Genomic DNA, 15,892 nt, shown 5'->3' on the forward strand with positions numbered 1-15,892 from the left:
CTGCTGTATGGTACAGAGGCATGGACGATGACAACATCTGATGAGTAGACGTTACGAGTTTTCGAGAGAACGGCTCTGCGAACGATTTATGGTTCTTTGCGCTTTGGCCACAGCGAATATCGCAGAACCTTTTAAATACTGTTTCTGGTGGCGCCACTTATTGGTGGGTATATGAAATAAAAAGTTTGATCTCTTGTTGACATTTCGTAAAAATTTTAAGACAATTGGATAACTACAATCGATGTTATCGATCAAAAAGTGACAGCAGCTTTTGGTTATCGGTCGTAAAATGCAAAGAGCAAATACTTAATTTTGTTTTAAACTTGGGAAAACGTTTACTGAAACATTTCAAATGATGAAAAAAGTTTATGGTGATCAGTGCCAATCTCGTAGTAATGTGCATAGTGGTTGGTCTTCAGAAGTCTAAAAGAAAGACAATGCTGATTTGTTTTTACGATTCCGAGGGTATTGTACACCGAGAGTTCGTCCCACCTGGCCAAACGATTAATGCTGTGTTTTACCTTGGTGTTATGAAGCGTCTTTTGTCACGCATTCGTCGTGCACGACCACAATACCGTGAGGCATGGTCCTGGCGCCTGTTGCACGATAATGCGCCGTGTCTTCGGTCGACGCTTGTCACTGATTTTTTGACATAAAACTTCATATAACCATTAATCACTCACCCTACTCGTCTGATCTGGCATCCTGTGATTTTTACCTATTTGGAAAACTTCATTTGCCAATGAAAGGACACTGGTTTCAGGACATTTCAGCTATCCAAAAGGTGACGACCGATTTTCTCAAGAGCATTCCGAAAAATGACCTTAAACACTCATTTGAAATGATAATTGACCGGGCTAAACGCTGTATCGAAGCACAAGGAAACTACTTTGAATAAAAAAATATAACTTTTGAAAAATATTAATTTTTTGTTTTTTTTTTTAACCTTCCTGTTTCTTTTGCGACAGACCTTATATAAATAAAATATGCAGGAATTGGAATGGGATATTAAGTTTAACTTCAGACTTGAAAAAGGAACTGCAAACTTTTCCATTCAGGAATTCACTTAGAATATTATGCCAAGCATTTCTCTACGACAATACATGATTTATGAGTTTTAAGCGACTGGTGAATGAACCATAAGGCGAAAAGCTAAAATTGTTTTTGAACAGGCTCTCACTTGTCAGAATGGATTTGATGACTGGGATTCTATACCAAAGTGCATAACCATAGCTGTGGAAAGAGTTTTAGTAACGTACTGATAAATTCTTTAGACCAGTGTTTAACAAAACTAAAAACAACATTTGTTTCAAAACCATGGTATCAATCTAAAGACTGAAACTAAGCATAGGGTTCATAGTAAACCTAAATATTGGTTTTGAGTTTTGAGTTCTTTGAATCAAACATTTCAAGACTTCAATTGTCATTGGTTAATTTTATATGCTGGGATATGGTTTTACAACTTTACGTGGCTCTTTATTATATCAAACATTGCAATACTAATTTGTATACATACATATGTATATGTATATATGCAGGCACACATGTCATGTCAATTTGTTTGCCGAACAGTGACCGATTGTTTAAAATTGTTGTCTCATCCATGTTGCTACCGCAGACTAAACGATCGGCTGGTCAATTAGTCGTCTCCATAAAATCCTCGCCATACTGTTACAGCGTTGAGTTCTCTACACTTTGACTGCTTAGTTTCAGTCATTCATTCGGTTCCATGCTGGAACGACGTACACCTGCTGCTCGTCTGCTCTGCTCTGCTCGCTAGTGATCGCATATCGTGCACAAAATCTGTGATTGTATTTGTGAGATTCTGTGTTTATAAGCATTGTTTAGTAATTATTTTCTGATTTAATCATTTTTAATACCTACAAAAAATATTATTTATTAGTACTTGGAGCAGTTGGTATTAATTATATTGTGTACTTTAATATTTAAAGTGACAATAATATTTTATATAAAACTCGATATAACTATATAATAATTTCTCGATAAAACCAGTAAATAGCATTAAACTGCCTAAACTAGTCTAACGTCTCTCACTCCAAAGAGAGGCTTTGTGTGGCTGAAAATCTTGCAGCTAAATCGTTCATTTAAAACGATACAAATTTTAACATAACATCGTACTATATATGTATGAACTTGTGGAATAATAATAAGAGATAATCGTGTAGCAAAAAGGTAAGCAAATAAAAGTCAATTGTGTTAATGCTTAGATACTACTTAAGTGTAAGAACTATTTGGTTTAAATTTGTTCGTGCAAGGAGTGTGACAGTTTTCTTGTTGGATAAATACCATTCGTTGTTCTTGAAGACGTTGTCATTTTTTTATTGTATGAAATTTTCTTTTAAGTTGAATTTCCGCACGTGGTGTATTTTTGTCAATCCAGAATAATTTAAAATTAATACACAAAAATGTGATTATGAGATATAATGACTCATGAAGTTGCAACACAAAGTTATCGTGTTTCCTTGATGCACCCCAATCGAGCGTCACGTACACATAAGTACATATGTATTAAATAATTGGCTACTTGATGTTTAAGTCGCATGCAATACTACTCGATTAAAACTAAATGCTTGAATTACAGAAAGCTGGCAATTGTGCGAATTCATAGCTTTGAAACCATGAAAGCCTTTTCAAATGTTTCACCTCTCGTTCTGTCGCTACATTTTAAAAAATGCTGTATTTGTTGTCATTTATCAGTCATTATCATGCGCTGTTGGCTTTATTACTGCGACGCCGGTATGGTGGTCAAGGTTATGCCATTCGTGTACCCATAATACTTGCGTATACATATTTACATACATACATATGTACATATATACAAACTTACTCGGACAAATACATACGTTCATCGGCATACAAATATGTTCGTACGTGGGCCGAAAAACCATACATATGTATATGTGCGCGATTAAAGTTCATTTTGTGCTCTTTTCAGGTCAAATTTTACAGGTTTCTCTTATTAGTAGTAACTCCATAAACTTAAAAATTTGCGAAAGAAAAAAGCTTATGAAAAGCAAACAAAAATTGCACATTGTACTGTTACAATTTGGGTAAATTCTGATGCAACTGCTTGCAAAATCTGACATATTTTTTTCTCTGAATTGAAAGGTGTCTATGCTGGATATACATAAAAATAGATATACCAATAGCTACATATATGCATACATATGTATGTATGTTGACCTTCAAAATGGGAGTTTTCTATATTTAATAATACCTTAAATATAATTGGGTGTCAAAGTGTGCAACAATGTGTGCAGTTTATTAATTTTAGAGATAACTGCTATACAGTGAATTTATATTACTTAAAATAAAATGACTCACAATAGATTGGTTGATATTTATAACCAAATTCAACATTATATTCAGAGATCTTCAAAAGATCTGGAATGGGTGATATGCCAAAGTGCGAATAATTATCTCATCTACTTATCTATATACTGTATTCTGAAGAAATATTATGTATTATATTAAATTAGAATCACTAGAGCGCTAGATTACAAATTTGTTATCAACTAAAGACTTGCTTATCACTTTGATGCTCACAACTTACTTTCATTCTGTTTGCAGCTGCTAATTTCAGCATAATGAATTATTCAGAAGTCAAAAATATGCCAAAAGTAACAAAAATATTTTATAATATACTCATCTAACTATTAATTAATAGTTGTTTGCTACTAAAATAAATCTTCGTTAAACAAATAAATATAATTTGATTGATTTATAAATTATTATTTCGTTAGAACATAAATTTCAATACATTTTTCTAATAAACGTACAAAAATAGACACGGAAAACACGCATTTATTGCATGTGCGCAATAAAAACGATTATCCCTACATATGTATGTGCATTAATACATACAATAATATAATTAAACATACATATGGACATGTGAGCACACTCTTGAAATAACTAGCTTTATGACTTCCTATTTCTATAATAAAGTTAATAGCACGCTTATATCTCAGTTGCGCTTGCCTACTTTTGAATTCTCTCTCGCATGTACATACATACATGCATATGCCTCCAATAATTGTCTTAAGTGTTTTGTGCTTGCACACTTATCAATCAAAACCTAGACAAGTTTAGTTTAACAATTAAAAGGCAATAAAAAAGCAAAAGGAGATATATACATACATACATACACATATATTTCCAGCTATTAGCTAATATTTACGCAAATACAAAATATCACTGTGATGAGTGTTTACATACAACAATTAATTGCCGTTTGATTTACACGAAGTAGATTTGATTAGTGCTAAGTCACTCTTATTCAACAAATGTATTCAGCAGCCAACGACAGCCACAAGAGTATTTATGTATTTCACTTGGCGCCATCAAGCGTGTTTTGAAGAAAAGTAAAATAATCATTTAATAAACTACAATATTTGTATGCGTTTAAATAGCGTATATATGTATGTATGTATGTATTTGTAATTGATATCAAATTTGCTAGTCATATGTTGATATGAATCATAATGATAATTCGCCTTCCGCTTCTAAAATAAACTTCAACTAATCAGTCCCTAGGTTTTGTGTCTAAACTAAACTTCCCCTTGAACCACTGCAAATGTATAATACTTTAAATTAAAACGACGTTTATAAAAAAAAAAAACTTCTCAACAAATAGAATTCCTAGTGATAAGAAACACCTATTGTTTGGTAAAGCAGTTATAAAATTACTGTTATTTGTGGTGCACATATGTATGTATGTATGTACTTAAAAATATTATCAAAATAAGTGTGTATGTATGTTTATCAGCTATAGGAATGGAAACCACTTTATACCGCGAACAATGTATCATACGCACATACATTCATACATATGTACATATGTACATTCATACATTGTATACTTAAAATATTAGACTTACATCTTTTAAATTTTCTTAGTTTATTGTTGCATGACATGCAAAAAAATATGAGGAGACATGCACTTAAAATACATATGTATGCTCATTTAATACATTGCAACGAAAAGTACTTATTCATTCTCTGAAATATTTTTAGGCAAACAAGAAAGTTTTAAAGCAATAGATTCGTTTTGTATCTTCCAACTTGCTTTTGTTTAATAGAGTTATTAGCCTAGTATAATTTGATTTTAGGGATTGCTGTTCTAATGGCAGACTTCAGTTTCTTATAAATGCGGGTTGGTAACGCAGACTCAAATCTTGGGAATGTATTTCTTCGTAAATTTTTCCTTTTAGAAGATACTAACTTCTTGCTACCATTTGTTGGGGCTGTACCAACGCCCTAGAAATATTGCTCCTTGTGCAATTAAAAATTAAGAAAGGAATGCTGACCGTAGTCGTTTACGATGCATAATTTCCCTATTTGCTGAAAGTGACTATTTCTTGAAGAGAACTTTGAATGTGTAAGCAACATCGAATTTATACAGTTTAATTGAAGGCAACAGAGTACGTATGTATGTAATTATGCCGATATTGTAAAATAATTATAAAACCTCTCCTATTATATTTCTTTTCTGTTGTAGTTCTGACTAAACCAAAGCAAAAAATGCCTGCAAATAGAGAAAATTGTATAACTTCCTGTCATATTATTCGCTAATTTCACCTCGTCTGAAATGAAAAAAAATTACGTGATAATAACCTTGCGTGCTTTTAAGTAGGTATATTAAATATTTAAACTTAAATAATTAAATTTCAAGTTGCATTACTAGTAGTTAAATAACTAATTATTATATTCCAACATCTACGCTTTTCAACTTCAAACCAAATACCGCCGTCTCAACGACAAATGTATGTACATGCTATATGTACATATGTAGATCTGAGAATTAGAAATATAATATTTGCTATCATCACAGAGTGAAAAAAGTTATCGCATTGCTGTAAAACTGCAAAATGGGTTTAATGAACTAAAGTGGAAATATTTTTAATTAAATGTAAGTAAATAATAAATTGCTTTATGTTTTAACACTAGCAGCTGTTAATGGAGCCCTTTTATTTTTTTATTCAGAACCCAAAACAATACATACACTTACATATGTATGTATGTAGTCATTAATTAAGTTAAAATATGTGTATGTAAAATAATAATTTGTATTTTTAAATGCGTGATAAGTTCAAAAATTCGTATTTGCTTGAACCAGGCCCAACCACCGCAACCCTTGTACATGTTATAAAGATTAGTGACCGTTTAAAAATGAAATGTCTAGAGTTAGCCGGTGTCTGCCTGTTGGAAGTTAACATTTATTATGTTCGCTGTTAATGATTCTATATAATTTCGCAAGCTCTTTGCATTATTTCATAATCCTTTTTTTAGATTAATGTTTGTCATTAAGTTTTAAATGCCAAAATCAACACCTGATAACACTTAGATTGGGTCTGACTTGGCGCAGCATTAGCACTTAGTGTTCTATGCGCGTTTGAGTAAATATATGTGTGTCGGTTATGTTATATACATACATTTGTGCTTCTCTCGTTCTACACCACCTGACTACAGACGATCACTTTTGAAATTAAAATTCCGTTTCTAATCTCGTTTGTTTTGTTTTTTTTTTGCCACTTTGTGAGCCATTTGCATGCACATAAGTAGACAGCTGCTTGTATGTATTTTTCCTAAATATTTATTTTTTTGACATTGTGACCAGTGGCATGGATCTTTTCATTGGGATATTCAGTTGCCTTTTCGCCCCTCCGATGCAGACATTATACGGAAACTTCCAAAATGCTCGCATTGAGTACGGAATAAATCAAGTACAGAGTGAGAAATTTCGAATACCTTAATTCTATGCATATACATATGTATGTATGTATGTATATATGTATGTATGTATGTGTGCACGCCTGTACACATACATATGCTTCGTACATTGATGCAGACAGACTATCGGCAATTGAAATCAAGTCTCAAAGTGCACGCTTAGTTGCTTTCGTCAGCTTGAAAACGACGGTCTGATATGGGCGCTGGAGGCATCACAGCTGTTTATGTGCATTACAATTGTATATGAAGTATTTTGTTCAATCGGTATTAGCAAGAGGCCAGCGAGTGAACAAGCCTTTGGCACAACAGGTCTTCATATCGAAAATATGCGTTTTATAGTGCTTCTCTGTTCTTGGCTGCCCCATTTTTTAGAGGTTACTTGTGTACCATATACCTTTGTTTATGTGTATGCTTGTGTACATGTGTATCTGAAAAAGTCTTACTCAATGAACGACCTGGTTGGGTTCTGTTTACTTTTAATCATTTTATTACTTGTTGAAATGTCGCTGATTTACTCCGATTATTCAAATTGCACAAGTACATACATATGTTTGTACGCTCCCACTTATACATGCATACGTTAAAAACATGTCCATATACATACATACATATATTGCACGGAAATATAGTAAACTCACTTATCATAAAGTTACTTACATACATACATATCTCGTAATTTAGTGTGTAGCGATTTTAAGTTGAAAGTTTAACTAGTAAAGTCTACTTCTTCCTAGAGATGAAAAAGTTCAATGGGGTAGGATAGAATTAATGATAAAATAATTGAATTTGCAAAACTTTGACACATTTCCTATGCATTTTAATTGAATAAATCCGATAGTTCTGATGCTATTTTACTAGCGTGCTTCTATTTCGTCGCACACTACTGTATTCGCTCAAGTACATTTGCCTACATATACGCGCTCGTGTTTCTGGTTGTATGAGTTGTGCGGTTTGATATTGATTATATGGAAATAAATTAAAATAAATAATGGGTACGGTCAGAAACTATATACACAAGTGATATCGCATATCGTATTATAGTGAGACGTGTGTGGCAAACGACAAATGACGACATCTTCGTTAAATATTCTATTAAAACAAAAAACAGGTTAAAGTGAGAGTTTAACAGGAAGCAGCCGATCGTTGCTTCGCTTTGCCACACCAGCTCAACATTGGCAACAATGTACAACAATTGCACGCGCAATCACACTTCTAATCATCTCTGAGCATTCCGAGCAGTACTGTGTATGAATATATGTATGTATGTATGTGTATGAACGCTTTCATTATATTATCATACATATTATCTTATCTGCTAGAACAAGGTGTTTGTATAAAAGAGTTACTTTAAATCTTTTTGACTTCTTGAAGAATGCAGTATTTTTTTTTATTTTATATAGTAAACTATTTCCAAAATTAATTGTTTAAGATACCGATCTTAGAAAACGAATACAAGTAGTGTATATATTTGCTAATGGACTCAAAGCTGAATGAAACAGCTATAAGATTTGATATTTTTTAAGAGAAAATGCACTTCTAAAATTTGGTGACTTTAAAATAAACTGTAGTTTGTATTTATTTTATGCATTGCATGTATCTACGTTTTTAAAATTTATTTACCAAATACATATGTACATACATATGTACATACATATGTATTTATGTCTAAAAGATCAAATGAAAAATGGCCATATGTCCTTTTTGTAAGTTTAAATCAATTTGTTTGTTCTTGAATTTCACTCACACTTTATAGTTTCTTGCATAGAATCCGATATGTGTGTGTATATAAACATGTGCCATGAATCCGTGCGTATGCATGTGTGTACCTTTACCTTTTCAAGTGAATTCCAATCCGGTTTTTTGACGCCGGGTCGCGAATGCAAGAAAATAGTAATTTTCTCTCAAACTCATACGCATACCCTCATATGCTTTTATAAAGTTGGTGCATGCATATGCACCTTCATAGTTGTATAAATACTTATACGTTTATATACAATACACAGTGCATTTTTGTATTCTTATCAATGCACCGGCTAACGTTTATATTGCTATTGCGAAATACCATATACAAACACTCAACTGCATATGTATACATTTCTATGTACATATACATTTATGTATGCACTAGTTGCGTGTGTATATGTGCTGCAAAAGCCGATGCACTCAAGTGAACGAACAAATGTATCTCGTCAAATTATATAATATGCAATTGCGTTATTTGAGAGTGAGAGAGAGATTAAATAAGCGATTATTTCATCGTACGCATTTACCTAATCACCCGATCACGCAAAGAAAATAATTTTAACCTACTATTCCTTTCACTCGTAACGTTTGCACTTTCATATCCACATAGGAGTACGTACATACATACGTACATACATAAATGGTACTCGTGAGCGGAGTTATCCAATGTATGCGTTAACTCTGTTACCTGCGAAGCTTGTCAGTTCTAAAATAAAAAAGTAAGAAAAAGTTTTACATATTGAATGCTCAATGCACAGGGTTCATCCAGTCCAGTCGCAATTATTTCTAAACAGCAGAGTAGTATAATTAAATAAAAATCCACGGACGCATGTACAACATGATTGTATTATACCTAGCTTTATTACGTTTCAAAATATATCTCGATCTTGACCTTCGCTCAGTGAAAATATAAACACAAATTTACTCCCATGCTATGTGCTAATACCCGGCAGTGAAATCAACTAGTCACTAACCCTTTTACAACTAGTATGAACCGCGCGTCCAATACCTCATGCGTCTGTCTCTTTTTCAAACAAGTAACTGGTGTTTTTATTGGTGCCATCCAAGGTGATGTCAATTGTGAGTATCTGAAACAAGTTTGCAATGGAAAACTCAATTTAAAAAATAGCGATTCTTTCTGTTTTGACTTTCTAAACGAGTAGTATAAATGCGATAGCGTTTGTACTAGTCCGTTTTAGTTTGAGAATTCTCATTCAAAACTAATGTTCTCACCGCTTTGATACGTCACTGTATGTATTTCGGACTCTCTTTACGGCTCTTTTCGACTTGGATGCTCAAATGTTCTCACTTCTCCATACATATTAAGAGAATAATAAATTATTGTTTATGTCGAACGTTTTGCACATTAAAATTAAATAGATGGCGGATGCTTTTTTCAAAGATTTAACAGTTTCTTGAACTTGGATTTTATTAGTTTCTATGCACATGCATACATGTGCCTTCCACAATTTACATTTACAATATATAAAGTATAAAATTATATATTATATACAATATAAAATTATCGCGTTTTCGTTGGATTATATATAAAATTACGGTAGTGTTTTAGAATTCAATATCGCTTTGATAAAATTAAGGAAAAATTCGACGGATTTATAAATGTCATTTCCGAAAAATACTTTGTACTCTGATCCTTATCCAATCTCTTTTGTTACCACTTATTATAGGTATCGACAACAATGAATACTATTCTCAAAAGTCCCCGATAGTTCGTGAATTCAGGTGCTGAAAACACATAATTTCAAGTAAACTCGTTGCTCAAATTTTTCCATATATTTATCGATTCGGTTTGGACGCGAAGTTTCAGATCAAATCTGATCTCGAGTGGAAAATCAGTAATATAATTTCCAATCACCTCTACCTTTAGTCGAAACAACACACGCATACTATTAATTGCAGTCACTTCATACATAATATAGCGCTTTTGGAAAGGTCAATAAATTATCAGACAAATACCTTCCTTAACTACTATTACTTTTACACCTTATTAAATTATATCTCACGATTTTCGCGACTCTTGCTGCAATTTTGAATGCATGCTAATGATTTTATGTGGACCTCACTTAACAAAGTTCCATGTTATGCTTTTGTAGTGTTTGCTTTTCCGTTAAGGAAATGTTAAAAGTAACATTTAACGTAAACTCTCGTTGTCGTCAATTGGAGGTTTGACAGTAAATTAAATTGGTTTGTTTGTTAAAGCTGAACTTTACACCATTTCTATTATACATAATTGTATTAAAATTGTGGGTATTAGGTACGTCCGTCTACCAGCCCGGAAACAGTTCTAAAAAGTCTACTGTTTTTCTAAAGGAAATATAAATTATTTAATATATGAATATGTATTCATATTATTTACGAAGGTGAAATTAATTAATACGAAGTGATAACGTTCAATGTCAATAACGTTGCTCTCAAAGCCATATTTTTTTATTACTCTTAAATAAATGGAGAGCGAAGCTGATACAAATTCCTTTAGAAGTTTGAGAGAACATTTCACGCACAGATTTGTATACTATCAATTTCGCTCTCTTACTTTTGATTTATTTTAACATACCAACAAAACGTCGGCTGTTCGTGAGATTTAGCTTTATCTAGTTTACTTTTGCAACTATTTAAGTATTAACATAAATATATGTACATACGTTTATTTGTGCAATGACTCTGGTTCCGTGATTACAATGTCTTATTGTGTTTGTAATAAAAGCGTGTGCTAGTAATAAAAGCCTAACTCACTTGCTAATCTTTAAAGTTTAAACATTCATCATATGCTTCTTTTTATCAATATAATTTATTATTATTATAAAATTCAAATTAAATGATACTTAAAATATCAAAGGTTGGACGATCTGCTGTTTAAATACTAATGTTAACCAGAAATATTTTTGGTGACGATTTTACTAATTAATGCTACACTGTTTAGATTACGATTCCCCATTTGTAGTTCACTTTTTCCTGCCCTCACCTCAATTAAAGTGCTTACGTGGCATATATAATGCGTAAGCTAAAAATTAAATAAAACGCAAACGCTCAGCGGTCTATGCCAATGGTTTATGTGGCGATTATAAGCGCAATAGCGACATTTCGCCGTTCGGACATTAACACGTTGCATATTTATTTTTTGCATTTGCATACAAATGTATATATCTACATATACGTATGCACGCACGTAGTTCTTCTTTAGTTGGAAATTAATATGCATACACTTACAAGCATGCATATAATGTTATAACATAATCTAAGTTTACTATATACATTATATACATTTAAACAATGTGCAATTACTATTTTTGTTTTATTTTTTCATGTTTAACTCTTGTTTTAGTAATTGAAATGTCAGCGGAGAAAATCGAAGAAATCCCAGTCGGCGATGAACCCTTCTTGGGTACATTGGACATCGCCATACTGGTGGCCTTAATCGCAGGTGCCACATGGTATTTTATGCGTAGTCGTAAGAAGGAGGAGGAACCCATTCGCTCCTATTCGATACAGTAAAGTTTGACATAATCTAAAGATGAAATGTAAATATTAATTTTCTTTTCATCCACCAACCACTAGACCTACAACTGTCAGCACCACCATCTCATCCGACAACTCATTTATTAAAAAGCTGAAAGCTTCTGGTCGCAGTTTAGTTGTCTTTTATGGTTCTCAAACGGGTACTGGTGAGGAATTCGCCGGTCGTCTGGCAAAAGAAGGCTTACGGTATCGCATGAAGGGTATGGTAGCAGATCCGGAAGAATGTGATATGGTAATTCCAAGTTTCTATTTTATTTCACCCTACTTTGTTTAACCTTGCCTTCATCTAAAGAGTACATGTGATGCCTATGCCTTTACATTTTCGCATGCATTTAACGATTCTTTGATATTAATTCAGTTGTTGTTATTTTCCTTGACTTTCTTTTCATATAGGAAGAGCTTTTGCAATTGAAAGACATTCCTAATTCTCTGGCCGTATTCTGTTTAGCCACATATGGCGAAGGTGATCCAACAGATAATGCGATGGAATTCTTTGAATGGCTTTCAAATGGCGATGCTGATTTGAATGGATTGAATTATGCGGTGAGTAAACGAATATTCAAGTTTTGAACTTAGTTGTAATATTTTTATACCTTGAAAATTAGATATATATGTATATTGTGTATACATACATTTTCTATTCTATCAAAAGAATGCATGAAGAAAAATTTAACGGGTTCTTCATTAATAAAGATAAATGCACACTTTATATATTTATCATGAAGGCAATTATTAAAATTTGCATATACATATGTATTACATTTTAGATAGGCTAAAAAACTGTGCTAAATTCAATGTATCAAACAGATACTACCTCATGTTATTTGTTATAATATAATTATTTTCACCTTAAAATATTTAGTTAAAACAGACGAGGATATGTTTATATGTATGTGATGTGTTTAGTTTAATTTTTTGTGCAGATCATATCTCAGCGCCATCTATATTACGATGTTGAAAATATTAGGGTTGTCGGCTTTCATATTTCTGAACAGCTGATAACTTACAGCTGTTTTCACCTTACCCTTCATCGCCAACTGTCAAAAGTCCAATGTGCTATTGCATAAAGCGTTTATTAGTATTTCATGTACTAAAGTTTAATAAAAATAATAATAATAAAAATTGATTTACATTACGCTACAACTTTCATTTGAAGTCATAATTTAATCAACGATAATGAGGAGTTGAACGATAACATGGTGACATAACGTGTTAACATGCTGATGAGATTGGGTATACATGAATGGCGCAATCTTGTGCTTTCAATTGCATCATTGGAACGACTGAGACACTATCAAAGCTCAGTCGCATTAGATTATTTTTGTAATAATAAAATTAATCTAACATTAAATACTTTGCAAATGAGGGTAATTTTTTTACCGTAAGGAATATTTGTAGCTCTAAACCATTCAATAATTCACGATGTATTTACTATGACATTACTCATTTATCTTCTTTGGTATTTATAGGTATTCGGCCTTGGCAATAAAACTTATGAGCATTATAACAAAATGGCAATCTATGTGGATCAACGATTGGAAGAGCTTGGTGCTACACGTGTCTTTGAGCTTGGCCTTGGCGATGACGATGCAAAGTAATAGAATTGCGCAATAATATTTATTAATGGAATAATTGAAAATAATTTTTTTTGCAGCATTGAGGACGACTTTATTACATGGAAAGATCGTTTTTGGCCTGCTGTTTGTGATTTCTTTGGCATTGAGGGCGGCGGAGAGGAAGTGCTTATGCGTCAGTATCGGTTACTGGAGCAACCAAATGTACAGCCCGATCGCATCTACACCGGCGAAATTGCACGCTTGCACTCTTTGCAAAATCAACGTCCTCCATTTGATGCTAAAAACCCATTCCTGGCACCCATTATTGTGAATCGTGAATTACACAAAGGTGGCGACCGTTCATGTATGCATATCGAGCTAGATATTAATGGCTCAAAAATGCGTTACGATGCGGGAGATCACGTTGCCATGTACCCTATTAATGATACCGAATTGGTCGAAAAATTGGGAAAACTTTGTAATGCTGATCTCGATACGGTATTTTCGCTCATTAATACTGATACGGATAGCAGTAAAAAACACCCCTTTCCTTGTCCTACAACTTATCGCACCGCTTTGAAACATTACTTGGAAATTACTGCCATACCAAGAACACATATTCTCAAAGAATTGGCGGAGTATTGTACTGACGATGCCGATAAAGAGTTCTTAAGAAGCATGTCTTCAATTGCACCCGAAGGCAAAGAAAAATACCAGAGTTGGATTCAAGATGCTTGTAGAAATATTGTACACATCTTAGAAGATATCAAGTCCTGCAAACCACCTATAGATCATATTTGTGAGCTCTTGCCTCGTCTGCAGCCGCGCTATTATTCTATATCATCGTCTTCCAAAGTAATTATACCAATATTATAAATGCGTTTGTGAACAAAATCGATTGTAATTTATAATAATTTCAGTTGCATCCAAATCACGTGCATGTAACAGCTGTTTTAGTGCAGTACAAAACACCCACTGGACGCATAAATAACGGAGTAGCTACCACATACTTGAAAAAGAAACAGCCCGGTGACGAAGATGTTCGTGTACCGGTATTTATTCGTAAGTCACAATTCAGGCTACCTACAAAACCAGAAATACCTATTATCATGGTTGGACCGGGCACTGGATTGGCACCATTCCGTGGATTCATTCAAGAGCGTCAACATCTCCGCGATGAGGGCAAAAATGTGGGCGATACGATTTTATATTTCGGTTGTAGAAAGAGAAGTGAAGACTACATTTATGAAGAGGTAGGATCTCAGCATTCTTATTTTCTAGTTGAATGTAATTATAATTGCGAATTTTGTTTGTAGGAACTTGAGGAATTTATCAAGAAGGGCACGTTGACTATGAAAGCAGCTTTCTCTCGTGATCAAAGTGAAAAAGTCTATGTTACACATTTAATTGAAAAGGATGCCGACTTGATTTGGAATGTGATAGGAGAGAACAAGGGTCATTTTTACATTTGCGGGTAAATGATCTGCACTTTATAATATAAAATTCAATAATTATTTTATAAAAAAAAATTATTTTGCAGTGATGCGAAAAACATGGCCGTCGATGTCAGGAACATTTTAGTGAAGATACTTGTGTCAAAGGGTAGCATGAGCGAAGCTGATGCTGTGCAATACCTTAAGAAAATGGAAGCCCAAAAACGCTATTCCGCCGATGTTTGGAGCTAGAAATTTTGACGAAAAACGTAAAATCTGATCAAGTCTTTAGTTCTTGTTAAGTAGATAAATTAGTGTTATGGCTGTTATGGCGAAAATGTGTGCATCTTCAATGCATGTGAAAGAATACCAGAATAGATAAGTAAAGCAAAGTACATCAACAAAAACTAAAAACAGTAATTTATTGGGAAGGCATCACATTCCTCCATCTGCAACACCATCGCAGGCAGAATCCTTTATTGTGCCACATGCAGTTATTATTAAAATACTTGACTACAATGTAGAAATTGAAGAAATAACTAATTAAGCGAACTTTTATAACGGACTAATGGTTTTGGAGTCTTTTAAACACGTGAAAATACCAAGAAAATATAAATATTTGTAAGATGATTTATTTTTTGAAAACATTTCGTTTTTAAGCATAATGAACTAAGTATACGTGTTGATAAATGTACGATATAAAATATTTATTTTGTATACTGGTGTAAAATTTATTTGAACCATTGTGCAATTTATAAAAGAGAAAGTCAATAAAGTGAACATATTTTTTATTAAAACAAACTGTAAATTGTAAAATATTATAAATCTGCCCTTTTCAAGTCTGCTGTTGTTTGTCAGCATCCGTTGAAA

The 15,892-nt window shown here is 33.0% G+C and overlaps 1 protein-coding gene across 2 annotated transcripts; it reads left to right on the forward strand.

Annotated features, from left to right (window-relative positions):
* Positions 1 to 1,709: 1,709 nt before the first annotated feature.
* LOC126758633 (NADPH--cytochrome P450 reductase) lies at positions 1,710 to 15,823 on the forward strand. Of its 2 annotated transcripts, XM_050472980.1 has the most exons (9): positions 1,710 to 2,193; positions 11,840 to 12,005; positions 12,073 to 12,265; positions 12,427 to 12,576; positions 13,503 to 13,627; positions 13,688 to 14,444; positions 14,510 to 14,842; positions 14,906 to 15,063; positions 15,130 to 15,823. In XM_050472980.1, the coding sequence occupies exons 2-9, from the start codon at positions 11,848 to 11,850 to the stop codon at positions 15,272 to 15,274; spliced, it is 2,019 nt and encodes a 672-aa protein (XP_050328937.1). In that variant the 5' UTR covers positions 1,710 to 2,193; positions 11,840 to 11,847; the 3' UTR covers positions 15,275 to 15,823. The 2 variants fall into 2 exon arrangements, with proteins under 2 accessions (XP_050328937.1, XP_050328938.1); XM_050472981.1 differs by lacking the exons at positions 1,710 to 2,193; positions 11,840 to 12,005; positions 12,073 to 12,265; positions 12,427 to 12,576 and adding an exon at positions 13,132 to 13,400.
* The last annotated feature ends 69 nt before the right edge of the window (positions 15,824 to 15,892 follow it).

This window comes from Bactrocera neohumeralis, chromosome 5, assembly GCF_024586455.1.
Source record: "Bactrocera neohumeralis isolate Rockhampton chromosome 5, APGP_CSIRO_Bneo_wtdbg2-racon-allhic-juicebox.fasta_v2, whole genome shotgun sequence".
In the NCBI taxonomy this organism is placed as follows: Eukaryota; Metazoa; Arthropoda; class Insecta; order Diptera; family Tephritidae; genus Bactrocera; species Bactrocera neohumeralis.

Bases quoted from the DNA above. Each gene is read 5' to 3' on its own strand.
- LOC126758633 (XM_050472980.1), top strand. From the start codon at position 11,848: ATGTCAGCGGAGAAAATCGAAGAAATCCCAGTCGGCGATGAACCCTTC. The intron at 12,577-13,502 runs GTGAGTAAACGA...TGGTATTTATAG, and splicing joins TGAATGGATTGAATTATGCG to GTATTCGGCCTTGGCAATAA. The intron at 14,843-14,905 runs GTAGGATCTCAG...TTTTGTTTGTAG, and splicing joins AAGACTACATTTATGAAGAG to GAACTTGAGGAATTTATCAA.